Genomic DNA, 18,752 nt, shown 5'->3' on the forward strand with positions numbered 1-18,752 from the left:
GGAGCCTCTACTCACTCCTCAAGTCTCCATTTAAATGTCACTTCTTCAGGGAATCTGCCATTTTTCACCAAAGTAATTGTCTCCTTGTCACCCCTGCTCATAGCATCCTGAACTTTCCCATGATACGTTTATCACAGTTGTAATCATATGTACACGCTATTTGTGCCAATATTTGTGTCACATCTGCCTCTCCACCCCCAGACTGTAAGTTCCTGGGGACCAGGGATTGTGTCTGCTTGATTTGCCCTGGGTCCTCCCCACTGCCTTGTACAAAGTGATGCTCAGTAAATATTACATGAAAGTATTAAATATTAAAAATACATGCAAATGCTTTGGAGAGTGGAAAGTTGCTTTGCAAATTTGTTTTCACCTTAATCTTATTGCTCTCTGTGGGACTACCACACAATAAAAGAACTATGGCACACTGTCTATGGCAGCTGAAGCTTCCAGAAAAATCGGGCAAGACAGTTCATGGGAAGACTCAGCTATGTGTTCTTTCAGCGTGGCTGTTGGTGAATGAAGGGAACTAGACAGATGGGCCTGAGGAGGTAGCCTTGGTAAACAACCTGAATTTAGCATCCCGAGCTTGTCAGTGTGATGATGAGAAAGCTGGGAGGAGAAAAAAAAAAAAAAGAACACCTAAGGGAATGGCATGCAGTTGCTCTCTGGGTTTATTTTTGCTTAAGCTGGTCTGTTCCTACCAAGCTGGTGATGCCCCGCCTTCGGGGTGATACCTGAAAGCGAGCAGTTACCAGGAACCTACCAGCAAAATCCCTTCTCTGATCCCAGTTCCTTTTGGTTCCGCCGGACTCTCTGCAACACTCCCACTAAGTCAACTATCTGTTTCCACACCTCCGCTCAGCTTCTATCTGACCTCACTGTCACCCACACCTTGGCGGGTGCTGCCCCAGTGCGGTCTGTAAGCCCGGCCCAGTCTTCAGTGCTCACCATTCAACTGCTCCCTTGTTCCTGTGACCATCCCGCTCTTGTCCCAGAGAACCGACCACACTTCCACCAGCACATCACCCCTCCAGGGGATGTGCCTCTATGCGCACTTCCCCCAAGCACCTCTTCCAAACACTTCCACTCTCAAGTCCCTGGCTCCGTTCCCACCCATCTCTTTATTTGTTCATCAACTTTTTACTGAGTACCTACTGTATGCCAGGAATTGTACAAGGCTGGGGATATAAGGATGAACCAGCCACTGTGCTTTTGCTCTCAGGATTCCCAGTAGTGGGAAGAAGGACTACAGAGAGGTACAACCCCATGAGATTACTGCCTTAGGTGTAGGCATTGTGCTTCATGGTCCTGGAGAAGAGAGAGTTTACTCTGAGGACGGCAGGGTGACATTAGGATAGCACTGCTTCAGGGACCCAAAGAGGACAGTATCGCCAACATACGGGCTGCATGTTCTGGGAAGGTGGCAAGTCAGGAACAATCGCCCCAGTCTGTGTGGCTGCAGCGTGGGGTGCAGTTTAGGGAGTGGTTGGACGTGAGGCGGGAAGACAGATCAGGTCTGACGCAGGGGCTGTGTGAGAAGCTTGGGCTTTAATCTCTGGGCAGTGGGGAGCTATTGAAAACCTTTTGAAAACAAGAGAATGAAATGATCAGTTGTGTTTCCAAGATAATTGGAAGCAGAAAGGAGGATGGATTGAAGAGGTTGCAGGAAGGTGGTAGAGAGACCATTTGGGGGCTGTTGGGACTTCATTCATTCATTCATTCACTCATTCTAAACCTGTTCACGGAGGGAAGCCACAGATGCTACACTGCTCTCAGCTGCAGGAAAGCAAATGTGAATTGTCTCGCACCCCGCTGCTACAGTGGGGACAAAAGCTAGAGGTGGTGGGATGCAGACTCTGAGCATGTCAGCATATCCGGGACCTAAACTAAGGCAGTCTGGCTGAAGCAAAGGGAACAGATGGCAGTATTACCAAGACAGGGTCCTACCTCCTCCCACATGACCACCTCATCTCTGTTCAGTCTGGTCACAGCCCTCACCAGCTTCCCCTGGGAGGTGATCCCATAGGCGACCTTGGCAGGGAGTGGGAACAGAAAGGGCAAGTCCAGGCTCAGAGAACACCCTGAGCACAGGCACAGGTATCTAAGATTTTTTTCCAGACCTTAGTCCCAGTCATCTTTTCTGGAACTTCAGAAGAAATCAGAGCCAATCTTTGCTCCTTGAAGCCTGGTGAGCGTGGGGTGGAAGCTGGCACTCTGTCCCTTTCTGCAGTTGTGTCAAAGAAAGACGGAACAAATCGCTCCACAGGTCAAAAAGATGACTATCAAAGTCAGCGTCTGGTTTGCTTTTTGCTTTATTTCAAAGAAAAACTCGCCTTATAAAACTGAACCAAGGGATGCGGGTAGACTTTGGGTCCCGAACCCTCTACCTCAGTTCCGGTTGGTCAGGACTCTTGCAGGACCCCTCGGCTCCATCCTGATGAGACCCACACTGCACTTCTCTCCAGGCTTCCTGAAGCCTGGCCTCATGAGCACAGGCACTATATCCCGAGACTCTATCTGCCCGCACTTGGGATCCTAATTCATAGTTTGGGCAGTTGAAACAGATTCTAAATTAAAAACAAGTTACATTGTTGCTTGAAAAAAGAAAGAGATTTTTGTCATTGATTTTTGTCATTTTTGTCATAATATAAAGCCTTACAAGGTAAGAAGGTAAAAGCAACCTTCTTCCCACCTAGGAGGTTCTTATTGATGGGTGGGTAGCACTTCCTCCCACCACCCCCGGTGAGCAGGGGAGTCAGTCCTTTGCATCCATGGGTTCCACATCTGTGGATTCAACCAACTGTGGGTCAAAAACATTTGAAAACAATTTCCAGAAAGTTCCAAAAAGCAAAACCTGAATTTGCTGCACTCCAGCAGCTAGTAACATAGCATTTTTATTGTATTAGGGATTATACGTCATCTAGAGATGATTCGAAGTATGCAGGAGGATGTGCGTAGGGTATATGCAAATACCATGCCATTTTATGTAAGAGACTTGAGCATCCTCAGATTTTGGTATCCACAGGGGTTCCTGGAACCAATCCCCATGGATACGAGGGGACGACGGTCATCTCTCTCTGCTTACTCCGAGCGAGAAGTGACCAGTGCTGGAGGGGGCAGCTCCTTCCCGCCACCCCTTCTTACCATCTGGCCTTACCTCCTCCCTCATGTTCTGGAAGGCAGCTCTGTCCACCATGCCCACCCAGTCAACTGCCTTACCTACTCCTTTGAGCCCTCATTTGCCCTGGCCCTATAGCATTGGTAGATATTGAGGGCAATGTCTACCCAGTAGCCTTCCTCTTAAAGGGTGGCTTGGAAGCTGGATCTACCTTTAAGCCTGGGAGTGGCTGAGCCCTTCCCCAGGCAGCCCCCTGCCCATACCCATCGGCTTTTCTCTTGTTCCTGGCACCTGAGAACTCCAGCATAACAAGGACACAGAGCCTGGTTTGTGCTGGTTTTTCAGAACTCATCAAATCCCAAGGTTCGTTTATCTGGAGTCTGCAGAGAATGGGAGAGGTGAAGGAATGCTTCCCTACGTCACTGTCCCACCCAAATGCTTACACTGTGTTGGCCTCGGTGCCAGCCTGATCCAGGTTTCCAGCTAATGACACTGAGCTGGTGAAATCCAGTTCCTGCCCAGGACCCCCTGTACCTGGGAGAGCTGTGGAGTTGGTGGCTGCTGGCACGATTATGTTTGTCAAGCTAATGCGCTGTATTGTGTTGGTCATACTGCTGCTTTTGTCAAGGTTCCAGCATTTTCTGCAATGAGGACTTTATTGATGTGTGTGTCTAAGGCTCCCGGGCTGTGAGGACGGTCTGTGTGTGCCAAGTGCTAACAACAGCCCAGCGACTCAATAAGGAGGCAGGAGTGGTCTCTGGGAGTGGGGACAGGATCCCTCTTTCTTCCTGTTACCCTTCCTTCTCTCTCCTCATTCTTACTCTCTTGCTTCCACTGCTTTCTTTCCCAACCTTCCTCCACTCCCCTCCCAGGCACTGGAGCCATCTGTCTTCTTCTCCAGGGAGTTCATGATCCATCGGAAGGCTGATCACTTCCTTCCCTCCCCCTTCTATGTCCGGTGGGGTTTGATGTCACTGACCATCGAACGTAAGAGGCTTATTTGCATGTGGAATCCCTCACAGGCTTGTGGGAGTTCATTGTTCCAAAAAGGCCAGTGACACTCCCTAGTATCTCTTCTGCTAGAGCGAGGAGGAAAATGAAAACAAGTACCCCGTCAGCACATTTCCCCTCCAATGGGTCAGGTTCCTACAGTGTTATCTCTGTGGCATGGGGTTCTGACTCTTGGGGTCTAATAAGCTTTCAGTGAAGGAGGCACTCACAAGGAGAGCGAGGAGAGGGTGACGGATACATGGAGGTTAATAAGTGAGAGCAAATGGCCTCACCATGATGGACTTGGTCAGCCCCTTGGTGAGTATCTTAGTCTGTTCAGGCTGCTACAACAAAACCATAGACGGAGTGGCTTATAAGTAACAGAAATTTATTTCTTATGGTCTGGAGGTTGGGAAGTCCAGGATCGGGGCCAGCATGGTCGGCTTCTGGTGAGAGCCCTTTTCAGGATTGCAGGTGGCTGATTGTATCTACATTGTATCCTCACATGGTACAAACGGGGTGAAAGAGCTCTCTGGGGTCCCTTTTATCAGGACTCCCATTCATGAGGGCTCTATCCTCATGATCTGATCACCTCCCCAATGCCCCACCTCCTAATACCGTCACATTGGGGGTTAGGATTTCAACATATGAATTGTGTGTGGGGCACAGATACAAACATCCGGTCCATTGCAGTGATTCATTGTAGATTCATTCCTAGACGCTCCATCCTGGGCTGGGTGTCTCAGTGTGTTCTAGGTCATAAGAGAAGACAGGGATAATTTAGCCTAAAGTTCCCCTCATCCTGCCCCCTGCCAAAAAAAAAAAGACTCAGAACGATTGTGCAATGGCTAGTGAACCAACACTCACTTCTTCCCATGCAGAGGCCACTCACTCTTGGAGGACTGTGAAGGGATGAGAAAGGGTAACAGTTCCGACCCCCTAGAGCCCAGCTAACATCACTGTGGAAGTGGTTTAATTTTAGTATAATTGGTTTGTGGTCGTGACTTACCTCCAATTTGTGCGAAATGCTTTTGGAAGTATATTCAGATCACCACCCTGTTCTGATTCCCACGAGTAAGTGGGGAAGCATGGTTATTCCCACTTCACAGATTAGAAACTCCTTGGTAGAGAGCTCCCAGGCAGTGGTAGGACTCGAACCCAGGCCTCCTGGCTCCCAGCCTATGGCTTTCCTCCTCAGCTATGGCAGTCCCGTGTGGGCCAGACATTGTTGCTGTCACCTGAGCTGTCAAAATACCACTTCTTCTGTCACTTGTGAACAGGGAGATGCAATCACCAGGAGAGAGGACATTTTTTCTGCTCTATGAATGATTTCTTTGTACCTCTGAGTGCAACCCCTGTCAATGATTAGCCTCCATGAGAATAGGAGGGAGTAGTGTGTGATATATTTGCTGGATAATGGGCCAGGAAACTGGGTGAGAAGCAGACCAGTGAAAGAAGTCAAGAACTCTATGAAATTTATTTAAAGGGACTGCACTGCACAGAGGATTTGAGTCAGAAAAGACTTGTGAAATTCTCACATCTGGTTGGCATCTCTAACAGGGAGGAAAGAAGTGAGTTTCACAAATTTGAATTTGTAAATGGTCCTCTGGAGCATGGGGCTTCTCAGAATGCATTTGTTCTGCCCAAGTATTATTTAATTATTGAGTAGGTTAGTAATTAGGCACTGGGGCTGGAGTGATGCCCATGAAGGGGTCCCTGCCCTCACCAAGCTTCCAGTCAAACACTGAAGACAAGCGATTAAAGCTGAAACAAAAAGGGAGAAAGTGATATGAGAGGGGGAGGTGAAGGACACAACCTGACAGATAAGCTAGTCTGGGGAGGGAAAGGAGTATCAGGGAAAGCTTCCTGGATGAAGGGGCATTTAAACTTGTACCCAAAGGATGAATAAGAATTAGCCAGAGGAAAAGGAGGGGGAACAGCATGTGTGGAGGCCCAGAGGCAAGAGAGAAGGTGACATCTTCAATGGGCTGAAAGACATTTTGTATGGCTGGTGAGTAGAGTCAAGGAAACTATGAGGTTAGAGGCTGAGACCTTTAGAAGCGATGCCAATTTCCAAGATGACTTAAAGGAGGAAAGCAAATTCTTCTTCTCCAAGGAACTGGGGAAACTAGAAAAACAAAAGCAAGCACTGAAATGTGAGAGGGATGGGGGTGGGACCCCCCATGACAGAAGTCCCCATGGGAGATGACAGAATGCACTGGCGTTGCAACCAAGCCTGGGTCAGGAAGCGGGCTCGACCCCTTTCTAGTGTGTGATCTTCAGAAAGTTGCTTGCGCTCTCTCAAAACGGAAGGAAGAGGAGGAAACAGGTGCCTACCATGCACAGATCACTGGCACAGTGTTCATTCATGTCAGGGAATAGTTCCCCACAGTGTGCTGTGAAAGTTCAAACATCACTGGACGTGTGTCACCGTGCCCAGCACATAGTAGGTCCTCGATAAATGCCAGCTGAGGCAGACCATGTGCCTGGAAGTGACTTTCTCATGAAACCTGGGCTCACAGAGAGTAATCTCGGAATTTAGGAAGACACAGTGGCCCGTGGGCACTCTGCAGTGGGTGCTAAAGCAAGTGTGGGAGAGGGCTTCCCTGGTGGTGCAGTGGTTGAGAGTCCGCCTGCCGATGCAGGGGACACGGGTTCGTGCCCCGGTCCGGGAAGATCCCACATGCCGCGGAGCATCTGGGCCCGTGAGCCATGGCCGCTGAGCCTGCGTGTCCGGATCCTGTGCTCCTCAACGGGAGAGGCCACAACAGTGAGAGGCCCGCGTACCGCAAAAAAAAAAAAAAAAAAAACAACAACAATGTGTGGGAGAAATGAAAGATGCAGGCTCTGCTTTTGAGAAGCCTAGACCCTGGCTGGGATCTCTACCCTTTAGAATACAGTCCGGACAAAGCAAGCCCCAAAGAGGCTCACCTTATTTAGCCACTTAAGTCATAACTGTCCTGATTTAGATATTGAAAGAGGCCCACATCTTCTGTGATGCCAGGTTTCCTTCCTTTAAAAAAACAGAAAAGAAAGAAAAATGAGAAGTTTCCCTTTGCGTCTACAAAGGTCAAATGTAGGATTGTCTCAAATCAGAAGGATTTAATCGCTGGCACACACTCACACCCTCACACACTGGTGATCCGAAAGTCGGACTCCCAGCCTCAAGCCTAGGCAGGTACAGCTCCTGCCCCCGTGCTGTTCCCGTGGCGACCAGCACCCGCACCCCACACTCAGGGACCCAGACTGACTGCCCGCCCCCAGCTCTGCGCTGATGTGGGCATCAGAGCTCCAAATGAGGCCTCCGGAATCTCTCTCCGTGCTATTTCAGTATTGTTGGGAGGCTTGGGAAGCCTTTGTTCTCCCTGGTGGTTACGTAATTTTCAAGAGAAAAAGGCAGAGGAAAGACTGAACTGAATACACCCAGAGTTTGCTTTTGGGGGAGGCAGTAATCCCAGAGTCTGATGTTCTAGCTGCTCGTTTTTTCCTTCCAGCCCTCTGTAGCTCTCCTCCCATCCCCCCTCAGGGAGATGAGGATAAAACAGGTTCTCCTCCTGTTTCTTACTCGGTGGCACCCCCACCGGCATGTTCTGGAGGAAACCGTATAAGGGAAACAAACCAGGGCCAGTGGCCTCGCTGCCTCAAAGGGACGTTAAGGGAGTTTGCACATCTCAGAGGCGGATGCTCACTGGGGCGCCTGTCAGTGGCTCCCTGCTTGAGACACACATATTTTAGGCCAAGAAGTGCTTTGGGCCTGGGTTGTTTACTGTCCTGCCGGCTGGTGTATGAAGGGGATCCCGGGACCTCAGTTGGAGTGGTCCTGGGGGCAAGAGAGGCTCGGGACACTGCAGCCTGAGCTGGCCTCATGGGTGATAACACTGGAAAGAACCATCTGCCCGTGCATGTGGGTTTCCACAAACAGAAGGGGCTTCCAGACTCGGGTGCCTTACTGCCCATGAACACCTCCAGCCTGTTTCCCTGCTGGGTCGGGGGATTGGTACTTCACTTCAAGAGCTGGAAGACCAGGAAGACTTGTTTCTCCTGATTCCTGGGGGCCCCGATGCTAAAAATCAGAGGTAACACAGTGATCACTGCCTTGGGACTAGCAGTCCTCTCCTTGGTGGGGAAACGCCTCCTGGTCACCTCTCTTCTGGGGCTTGTGTGGCATGGTTGCTTGAGCCCCCTGCTTTATCTCCCACTCACCATGGAGGGGTTCAAAAACTTTCTGATCTGCGCCTCAGGGGGCACATTTTTTAAATTTGTCTTTCCATTTGGGTTATACTTTGTCATAATCCTAATCTTACCACACAACGTAGCCATTCCTGTGTCCACTGCTATTTATTTCTGGAATCCTCACTGTGTGCCAGACACAGAACTCACCCCCGGGGTTAAGTCAGTGAAAAAAGGGAGGTAAGATTCCCCCACCGCCACCCCCTGCAACAACACTGCTGACTTCCCAAGGTTCTGTCTGGCTCTGGAATCTGATGGGCTCTAAGCCAGGTAAGACCCAGGACCCCATGCCCAAAGCCTCAAGATTTCAGGCCAAGTTTGCATCTTTTCCATCTTGGACGTGTCAAAAGCCGAGGTCTCTGCGTCCCTCCTCTCCGTTAGTTACCTATTGTCTATAATAAATAGCCCCGTATTCGCTGGCTTAAACAGCATTTGCTGTCACACAGTTTCTGTGAGTCAGGAATCCGGCCACAGCTTTTAGCTGGGTGCCTGTGGTGTAAGGTCTCTTGTGAGCCTTCAGTGGGGCCATGGCCACCGGAGAGGGCTGGAGTCCTCTCAAGCTCACTTTGGGGAAGATCCGCTTCCTGGCTCACTCATTTAGTGGCCAGCGGGCCTCAGAAGATCCCGTTGCAAGAACTCACCCGGGTCTCCCCTCAGGGCTGCCTCATGACATGGCCACTGGCTTCCCCCAGAGCTATCACCTGGGATGGAAGCCACAGTCTTCTCATAACCTGATCTCAGAAGTGACATCCCATTACTTCCGCCATATTCTGTTCCTTAAAAGTGAGTCAGTAAGTCCACACAGGCTTAGGGGAGGGGATTCCACAGAGCTGAAGCCAGGAGGCGGGGACCATTGGTGGCGGTCTTGGAAGCTGCCTTCCCCCTCCTCCAGGAGGCTTCTCTGACTGATCTTCCTGGGCCTCTTACTGCACTTGCAGTGGAACTACGAAGTTGGTCCCCAAATATTCTTGCACTGTTTCTGTCATTGTTATGTGGTCCTTCTCTCCCTATAGGAATATAAGCTCCTTGAGGTCAGGAGCCATATGTTCTACATCTCTTTATTTCCCACTTAGACCAACCATATACCTAGCAGGTTACTATCAGGTGGACAGTGACAGCTTCAGGTTAAAAGGAAAAAGACAGTAAAAATGTCTTACACAAAAATAGAGCTCGACCATCTCACTTGGCAAGAAAGCTGGAGGCAGGCATTTCCAGGCTTGGCTCCGCGATGTCTACAAGGCCCCATGCTCATCTGCCAGCTCTGGTGTGCTGGCTTGGTCTCCAAGCTTGTCCCCACATGGTGTGGCACCAACACCACTTCTTCCTACAAGTGCATCTAAGGACAGGGAGTAGGGGAAGAAAACTTTTTCAGTGAGGCCCCTCTAGTGCCTTTAAGGCTTATTGTCCAGAACTGGCTGCTATGATCACCTCTAAACCACCCATTATCAAAGGGGAGTTGGGATAGCACGATTGACTTAGATTCATGGCCCTCAGCAGGGATGCGTGTGGGAGATGTCATTGCCTTCTAGGATTGTGGCTGTGTGTGAGGCTGTCACAGGAACCAGGGGGCGCTGTTGGCATTTAGTGGAGCAAGGCTGGGGTTGCTAAACTTTTGGCGATACATACCCTGTACCGTATAGCTCAAACAAATAACTCTTCTGTGCAATTGCCAATACTGCTGGAGACTGCTGCTTCGGACCAGTGGTTCTCAACTAGGGGTAGTTTTGTGCCTTCTCCACTGGTGATGGTTTTCACTGTTTAGGGACATTTTGGTTGTCACAGCTGGGGGGGTGCTACAGTGCATCTGGTGGGTAGAGGCCAGGGATGCTGCTAAACATCCCACAGGGCACAGGACAGCCCTGCAGCTGAGAAGGACCTGGCACAAAATTTCAATCATTCTGAGGTTGAGAAGCCCTGGTTTAGACCCATCATCTAACTATGAGTCAACCCTGAGTTGGGCTCAGCTGCTCAATGGCTGACCCAGACTTGGTTTCCGTTCCTTTGGAGGAAGTGGGAATGGTTCCTGGGCAGGTGACCAGTGGCAGCTACAGGACCAGCTGGGAGGATGCTCAGCTCAGCTACCCTCTAGGATGGCCAGTCCCTGCAGCCAGAGCCTCTGGCATCTGAGGTTTACAGTTAAAGAAGAGGTCAAGTACTGGTTGGAAAGCAGGGTTATGGCTGTTTGAACTTGGCGGAGGTTTTTTGTTGCTGTTGTTGTTTGGGGTTTTTTGGTGTGTTGTGTTTTCTTTTTGGTTTGGTTTAGTTTTCCTTAACTGTTAGTCTCATTTTAATGTTTTATTTCTCAATTTTTCCTTTTATCAAATGGGCTAATTAACTGTGATCTCCACACTGAAGCTAAACACAGACTGAAAAGGTAGCTGGCTGGCTTGTGCTTTAGTTTGAGAAGAACCACACGGTGTGCATCCCCCAAATTTGTCCTTCACTAGTCCTGGAAGTCACATTGGGTCTAGATGGTTCTTGGTGGGAATCACCTACTTGGGCTCAGCTGATGGGCTACAGTGATGAGAAGTGTGGGCTTTGGAGTCAGACAGACCCGCGTTTATACCCCAGATTCATCACTGGCTACTTGTGCGACTTTGGGAAAGTCATTTCCCTGTGGGGGCTTCATGGGAGAATGATATCAACCTCATGGGGTTCTTGTGAGACCCAACTAATCAGTCCCTTGGCCTAGAGTGAACCCTCCACGTGTGTAGTTACCCCATCTTCATAGTGTCATCTTCACCAGTTCCCCAGAAAGGCTCTGTTAAGATGCACATGGGGTTTGGGAGCGAGGCCCGTCAACAGCACCATAGAATCGCAGAGCTGGAAGGTAGCTTGTGGAAAGCAGAGAGCTGGGTCCTCAGGGCACAAGACCTACAGTTGAGCTGAACTAAGCCTGGGTGGGATCCCAAGCCCAGGGTTCCTCCCGGGGAGGGCAGGCGTGGGATAGTGCCACTGTGAGGGGCAACCGGGGCTGGTGGTAGGGGATTGAGTCCAGGAGAGAGGAGACGGTGCAGAAAGAGCCGGAAAGGGGCCCGGTTACCACACACTTCAGTGCCTCCTTGGGAACAAGCTAGAGGGCATTCCTACACAATCTAGAGCAGGGGTCTAGAGCAACTTACCCCCTGGCCCAATCCAGCCCCCCACCTATTTTTGTAAATAAAGTTTTATTGAAACAGAGCCATGCCATTCATTTGGGTATTGTCTGTGGCTGCTTTTGTGATACAAAGGCAGGGTTGAATAATTGTAACAGAGACTGTCCTACAAAGCCTAAGATTTTTATTCTCTAGCCCTTTATAGAAAAAAAATCGCCAATCTCTGGTCTAGGGACTTCATTCACATAGACTGCAGCAATTAGGATCATGGAACTTCGAGTCAGACAGACTTGACTGATATGAATGGTACTACCTGGAATTGTGCAGTGTACAGCCTGTGCAACTGTAAACATCAGCCCTGCCAGGGAAGGTTTTCCTGCAAGTTTTGGGGTGCTCAGGAGAGGGAAGAAAGCAGTATCTGGGAAATGTCCTCCAGACAAGGCCTCCAATGCTGGAGGCCTTAGTTCCTGCTGAAAGCCACCAGCCTGAGGTTTGGGAGGATCAGAGCAGGCAGAGGAAGTGAGTCTAAATTTACACTCTCCAAAGCCGCTTTGTAAACTAGAGCCCCAGGAATCCCAGAAAGGGACAGTTGGCACACACCACCAGTCTCTGGTTTGCCTCCACATGTTAAAAGGCTGGATGCATGAGAGGATAATTAACTGGCCTCAAATAAGAGACTGATGGAAAGTTGGTGAGAAATCAGTGGAGAAAAGAAGCACCATTGCTAGGAGTCCTGGGGTAGAGATTTCTACTCCTGTGTTTATTACGATGTTCACCATGGAATTATGGGAGCCTTGCTGCCCTTGGAAGAGTTACATGTGTTCTTCTCGCTGACTGTCATTTGAGCACAGCTGAACCCATGACCTTTCCGCCTCTCAAGGTGAATGCCAGCTCCCTGGTTCCAAATCACACCTGTGATTCAGAGCAGCTGTGAGTCACCACCCCTAAATGGAGAATGACTGTGCTTTGCCCTGAGATGCTGCATCACACCAAGAGCTGCCATACTCACTCCTCTGCCCAGGTGGGCACATCCACATGCCGGATGCGCCCCTCTCCAGGGCTGATGGGCCCACGCCTCTTGGTACACCATGCAAGAAAATAGCCCTAATCCGAGACTTCTTAGGTAATTGGCATTTCATAATCAGTCCACCTGTAGGGAAAGGCAAAGCGTTTACGGTAGAAATTATAGAGGAATGATAGGGGAAAACTTAGAAAATAAGCAGGTTTGAGAAAAGATGAATAACAGTAAACTCAAATGGACACAGAGAAATGCTCAGATGAGGGCTGCCTTGTTCGTGTTGAAATGCTAAGAGAGGCAGCATCTAAGCAGATGATACTGAAGTTCAGAGATATCGGTTTGTCTGAGCAGTTGGGGCTTGTGTGAAGATCCCTGTTGCAATGAACACGTTGCATTGGGGCAGCGATGGAAAGGGGAGGAGGCTGACCGTCTAGGGAAGGTAGGCATCACGGTTTCGTAGACATAACAAATGCACCTCAGGTAACTCCAATTCACAGTTATGTTCTAAGCACTACTTTGTGTCCTGGGCTTGAGAAACTTAAAGCCTAGTTGAGAGATGGACATGTATAAAAAGTTAAGGAACAGCCCAGATTAGTATATGGTAAATCAGAGAGGAAGTGAGACTTCATCTGGATTTGGAAAGATGGACAGGATTTTAACAAGTGGGGAAGAAGCAGGATATTTCAGGAACCAGAAAGGTGCAAGCAAAGAAGCAGGATGGGAATTAAAAGAGTGTACTTAGAGGCCATGAGGATGGTGGATTGGCTGGAATCGAGCCTTCCCAAGGTGACGGGGTTCCTGCTGATAGCATGTTGGGCAGACCACTGAGACACACACACACACACACACACACACACACAGATATTTCCTCCCCCTGTGAGAGGAAGAAGAAAGAGTTTTAAAAATAAAGCCCCTCTTAATTATCCACAGATTATCTGCACTGCAGCTGATGTGGAACAAATCCTGCCTTCAGCTTGCTGGTGATGTCATCTCCCTGCTTAGGTGCTCATTCCTGTCTCTGTTTACAGCCCATGGGGAGCCGGAAAGGGAAGAAGGCTTCAGCATCTCCCCTTATAAAGCAATATATAATTTCCTCTGTTTGCTCTGCCCTTGGGAATCAGGCCAAGTATATGGGTAGAAAGTGAAAGGTGTTCCAGTTTAGTTTCTGTTACCAGACTTGGGTAGCAGGAGTTGGAGGAGGGATGGAACGGGGTCCCAGGTGGCTCTTTTGTTCCCCTAAATTAGGTGTCCAGGTGGACTTCACAGCACAGGCCATAGACAGGCTCAGTGGGTGGTCCCAGCACTGTCTCTAACTGGCTAGGAATCCTCAGAGTGAATGGTGTTCCTTTATCAATTCATCAAATGTTTACTGACCCTGTCTATGCTAGAAGCACTGAGCTGGTGTTCCCTGAGCTTCAGTGCCCTTATCTGTAAAGTGAGAACTCAGACTAGAATCGTAGTCTCTCAGTGGAGATGCTGGCATTTGGGGGTGGGTGTCAGTTATTCACTGATAGTGATGCTTGGCAGGATGATTGGCAAATCTGGCCCTGCTCATTAAAGGCCTGTAGTGACTCCTCGTCAGAGCAGCTAAGGAAGGCAGGACCACCGCCGGTTGAGGGCCACAGGACTTGTTTGTTACAATTATTTCCCAGCCTTAAGTTCTGATTATTTTGCTGCTGGGCCCGATAAAAATGTGCAGAGTAGAATTGCTGAAGATTGATGAAACATCAGAATATTAGGTACATCTTATTCAAGCATAAGGGAATTTTTAACAGTAGCAACAACAGGTAACAACTGTTGAGCAATTACTATGTTCCAGACTCTTGGTAAATTTCTTTCATTAGTAGTCTTTAGAGGGCGTCTGATTATTTACTATTTCAGGTCATCTCTGTCCCCTAATTTGCCCCCTTGGTTTTAGAACATTGAGTTGACTGTTGTTTTGCTTCATTTAGCATTTGCAGAGTTCAGATGTGAAAGTAGCCCTACAGGGGACCCTACAGGATTATGGGAATTAAGAAGCAGCCCTGGCTAGAGTCAGTCCTTTGTGCAGGATATAGTGTTTGTTCTCTCTGTGTGTGTGGACTTTATAAACTTATAAAACCTGTCACTTCCTTAGAAGCTATGATATTGCCTTTACTTCAGAGGTCTGAATTTACATTGCTAGTTTTGCCATTTTTTTCTCCCCACTTAGGTCCTATGCCTGTAATTTGAGTCAGCAGCCACCAGGGAGCAGTCAGGATATGATTTGACTCATTGCTTTGAAGAGCTAGGTTCCCATTATCAAAAAGAATACAATTCACCATGCCAGCCCTGGTGTCATGCTAAGAAGTCTGTGCCCTGCTTTGCTGTGCAGAAAATCCCTATTCCAGGGGGGCAATAAAATTTCCTTATAATCTGGTATGTATGCTTATGCTGCCTACATGGGCAGCAAGAGATACAAAGTAATTAAATCTCAGTGCATGGCAAATTCTCTCAAAATAGTCAAAGACATTTGCAAAAGAAGGAAGAAAAGGGGTCCAAGTAGAAAAACAAAATTATTGATCCTTTATTTTCTGTCTGTAACTAGTTACTTTTTACTCTCACCCTTCTCAGCTAGTGCTGCTGTGTATGTCTGGAGAGCATAACAAATGATTTTCACAAAGGTCAGAGCTGATCATTGCCACCCACAGTTTGTGCATATTAACCTTCGGGGAGCAGGCATTTACATAAAAGTCATACCAGTTGATGATCTTATCAAATCAATCCATCTTCTCTCCCTTCCAGGGGAGCGCCGCACACAGCAGGCGGTGTGGCTGGGCAGTGCAAAGCCTGGAATCCCCTGAGCAAGCAGTGTTTCAGCTGGCTGGACAGATCAAATAACACTTGGGCTGGTTAACAAAAGACACACAAGTGGGAAGGTGCTGGAAGCTGAAGTGTGGAAATTTACCCAACATTGTTTCTTTGACAGGAAAGGAGACTTGGTCTGAAAGATGCTGCATTCCTGCCAGCCCCTCTGGATCCAGCAGAACACTGTCTCATTCAAGGTAGTATGGATGAGGGGGTGACAGAGGATGCTGCCCACATCTGAAGCCTCCAGAGGATCCTGGCTGGACAGCTGAGCTGCCCTCAGGTCTGGGACTTCAGGTGTAACTTGGTGTAGAGCTCATGAAAGGCGCTTGGATTTCTCCAGCTTTCTTCACCAATGCTCAACAGACTGGTTTGGGTTTCAGAATCTAAGAGGAGCTGGTAGAAAGGAGAGCTGGCAGAGGTATAAAGAAGTCCCTACAAGCCTCTAGAATCCATTGTTGGGATATCTTCATACTGCTCGGGACACAGAGGGCAGCTCCCAAGCTGCTGAAGGCTGTGATACGACCGAGCTTTGGACCATTTAAAGTAAAAGAACACAGCTCAGCAACAGCACCACATTTCAGCAAGAAGGAGCCTCTTTTAACAAAGGATTTAAAGGGGAGAGTTTCTGCATCTCTACTTTGTGGTCCATCATGATGGAGAACTTTACGTTCACATAGATAAAGAGACTGGTTTTTCTTTCCAATATGCTATATTTGAAAGAATCATGAGCCATTCTAAGCTTCCAGGGAGGCTCAGGATACATAGGAGTTGGTGGACAGCCTTCCCAGTACAGGTTAAGGAAACAGTCTGAGCCTCCAACTTCTGCAGCTCAGCGAGTATGGACATATGCCACTCTTGTCTCCAGGGAGCTGGTGGCAGTGACATCACCCGGAGAAGAACCATCCCTCAGCCTTGGGACTTGACAGAATGAGGTGTGCTGGGGAAGCCACGAGCTGGGACTTGGCCTTTCCTGACTGCCCCTTCATCCCATGGTCAGCCCCTGACCACTGAGCCAACGATGGCTGAGAAGGGCGACTGCATCGCCAGCGTCTACGGGTATGACCTTGGCGGGCGCTTCGTTGACTTCCAACCCCTGGGTTTCGGCGTCAACGGGCTGGTGCTGTCGGCCGTGGACAGCAGGGCCCGCCGGAAGGTGGCCGTGAAGAAGATCACCCTAAGCGACGCCCGCAGCATGAAGCATGCACTCCGGGAGATCAAGATCATCCGCCGCCTGGACCACGACAACATCGTGAAGGTGTATGAGGTGCTGGGGTCCAAGGGTGCCGACCTGCAGGGCGAGCTGTTCAAGTTCAGCGTGGCCTACATCGTCCAGGAGTACATGGAAACCGACCTGGCGCGCCTGCTGGAGCAGGGCACGCTGACGGAGGAGCATGCCAAGCTCTTCATGTACCAGCTGCTCCGAGGGCTCAAGTACATCCACTCTGCCAACGTGCTGCACAGGGACCTGAAGCCCGCCAACATCTTCATCAGCACGGAGGACCTCGTGCTCAAGATTGGGGATTTCGGGTTGGCGAGGATTGTTGATCAGCAGTATTCACACAAGGTATGTCTGTCCAGAATGGCTGATACGCGTGGTGCATGTAATCCTCAAGAATGCTCAGTGTTCAAGAGGGTATTCCTAGCTCCCGTGGAATCAGAGGACTGGGGTCAGTATTTGGGGGAGGCTGGAGGGTGCTAGAAGGATCACGGGGCTGAAGTTGTTGCTGGGGGAGCAGGGAAGTTCTGGTTCTTAGTCTGGTCTGATGGTTCTGGCCACTAGTCATGGCTGTGACCGATGACTCAAGGCCGTACAAGAAGGGTTGGATTCGGTGATACGGCTCTAAACTCTATGGCTTTAAAATTTTGCTGCTGGGGAGTTCCTTGGTGGTTCAGTGGTTAGGATTCCGGGCTTTCACTGCTGTGGCTCGGGTTCAGTCCCTGGTTGGGGAACTGGGATCCCACAAGGCATGCGGCGCAGCCCAAAAAAAAAAACAAGAACGTTGTGCAGCTGGTGAATTGCCTCTAGCACCCTCTTCTTCCTGCCATCCACCTAACCACCTACCCTGCCTCCTTTCTGCTGCTCAGGACTCCCTGGGAGGCTTCCCACCACTGGAATCTTTTGCTCTGGCTCATCTCACCCCCTCCTCCCATCAAAGCTGCCCCACTCTGTGTTCCATTCTCTCTGTCCGTGGACGGAGGCATAAACGGTGAATCTGATCAACTAACTCTCGGTGTACATTATCCAGCTCATGGCTCGGCTCTCCCAGGCCCCTGATGTACTAGCCCCCTAGTGTGACGCTAAAGCCACAGGTGCTGACCCCCCACGGGGTGGGCGGCTAAATGCTCCAGCAGCAGCAGAGATCAGAGCTGACCCGGCCACACCGACCCTTGTTCTCAAGGCCCCAGACCTCTTCTTACCTAATCCACTGTGCCCTTCAGGAACTGGGAGTCCTCTGAAATTCTATTCCCCTTACCTCAGTTCCTGCCACTTTAGGGGAGTCTCTGAGCACCTCAGCCAGGCACCCCTCAACAGAGCTGTGGAGTGGCTGTGCTTTCCAGCCTCCTGCCCAAACTTTTGTATCGTGAATTTTTACTAGAATGAATACATCCCTCAGGAAGTAGGTGCACCGTGAACTGTTACCAGCCAAGGGGCTGGGGTGGGTGACGAGAGGGGAGGGGAGCTCTGACCTTGAACATGCCTCAGCTTTCTCCCTGAGGCCCCATTCCTCTGCTCTCCCTCGCCACCCTATTTGCCTGCAGCCAGGAGGTCACGGACACCAAGAAACGTGCTGACCTGCCTGGTACAGCTGCAGCGGGGTGGGGGTGGGCGGAGCAGGGCTCCCTGTCCCACCCTGACTGGCTGGAACTTGGGGTCCAGCCCAGATTTCAGGCCTCGAATCAGCCCAGCTGGCTCTAGTTCCCTGGTGCTGCCTTAACCGTGAGCTTGCCCTCTGTCCCCCCTCCTGCAGCCAGGCCATCTGTCAAAACTGACAGCCGACTCTGTAGGAAGGAATGTCCATGGTAAAAAAAAAAAAAAAGAAAATCATGCCCTTCTGTCTTCCTAACTCCCTGTGCTTTGTCTCTTTCTTCTGAGGAACAATGACCCCAAACAACTGAACCAACGGTTTTAATCCAAATCAGTTCTTATTTGGTAAAAGGACCAGAGAATCCATGACACTCTTATTTCTGGGATGCACAAAACCACCTTCTGAATTGGAATAAACCAGTACATTTGGGAGTCATAATAGGACCTTCCTCGATGAAAGGGTCTGATTAAGTGAAGTATTACAGGGAACGTGCGCAGAACAGCACGTGGTAAGCGTTTGGGAAAATCAGGGAAGGTGGTCACTGGGCCAAAGACTGGCTGTGGCAGCAATTCTTAGGACGTGTGTGGTTGTCTGAGAAGGTGATACTGTCTGAGGAGGCAGAGTCGCAGGCTCCCTTCTGACGGCGCTGACTGTGACGTGGACAG

The 18,752-nt window shown here is 49.7% G+C and overlaps 1 protein-coding gene across 1 annotated transcript in view; it reads left to right on the forward strand.

The window, feature by feature from the left end:
- MAPK4 (mitogen-activated protein kinase 4) overlaps positions 1-18,752 on the forward strand; it is a 175,359-nt gene that overhangs the window by 82,264 nt on the left and 74,343 nt on the right. Inside the window, exon 2 of the mRNA XM_030868283.2 lies at positions 15,399-16,844. Within this exon, the coding sequence (XP_030724143.2) occupies positions 16,299-16,844 (546 nt within the window). The 5' untranslated portion in view covers positions 15,399-16,298. The remainder of the gene's footprint in view (positions 1-15,398; positions 16,845-18,752) is intronic.

The sequence above is a fragment of the Globicephala melas genome, chromosome 13 (assembly GCF_963455315.2).
Source record: "Globicephala melas chromosome 13, mGloMel1.2, whole genome shotgun sequence".
In the NCBI taxonomy this organism is placed as follows: domain Eukaryota; kingdom Metazoa; phylum Chordata; class Mammalia; order Artiodactyla; family Delphinidae; genus Globicephala; species Globicephala melas.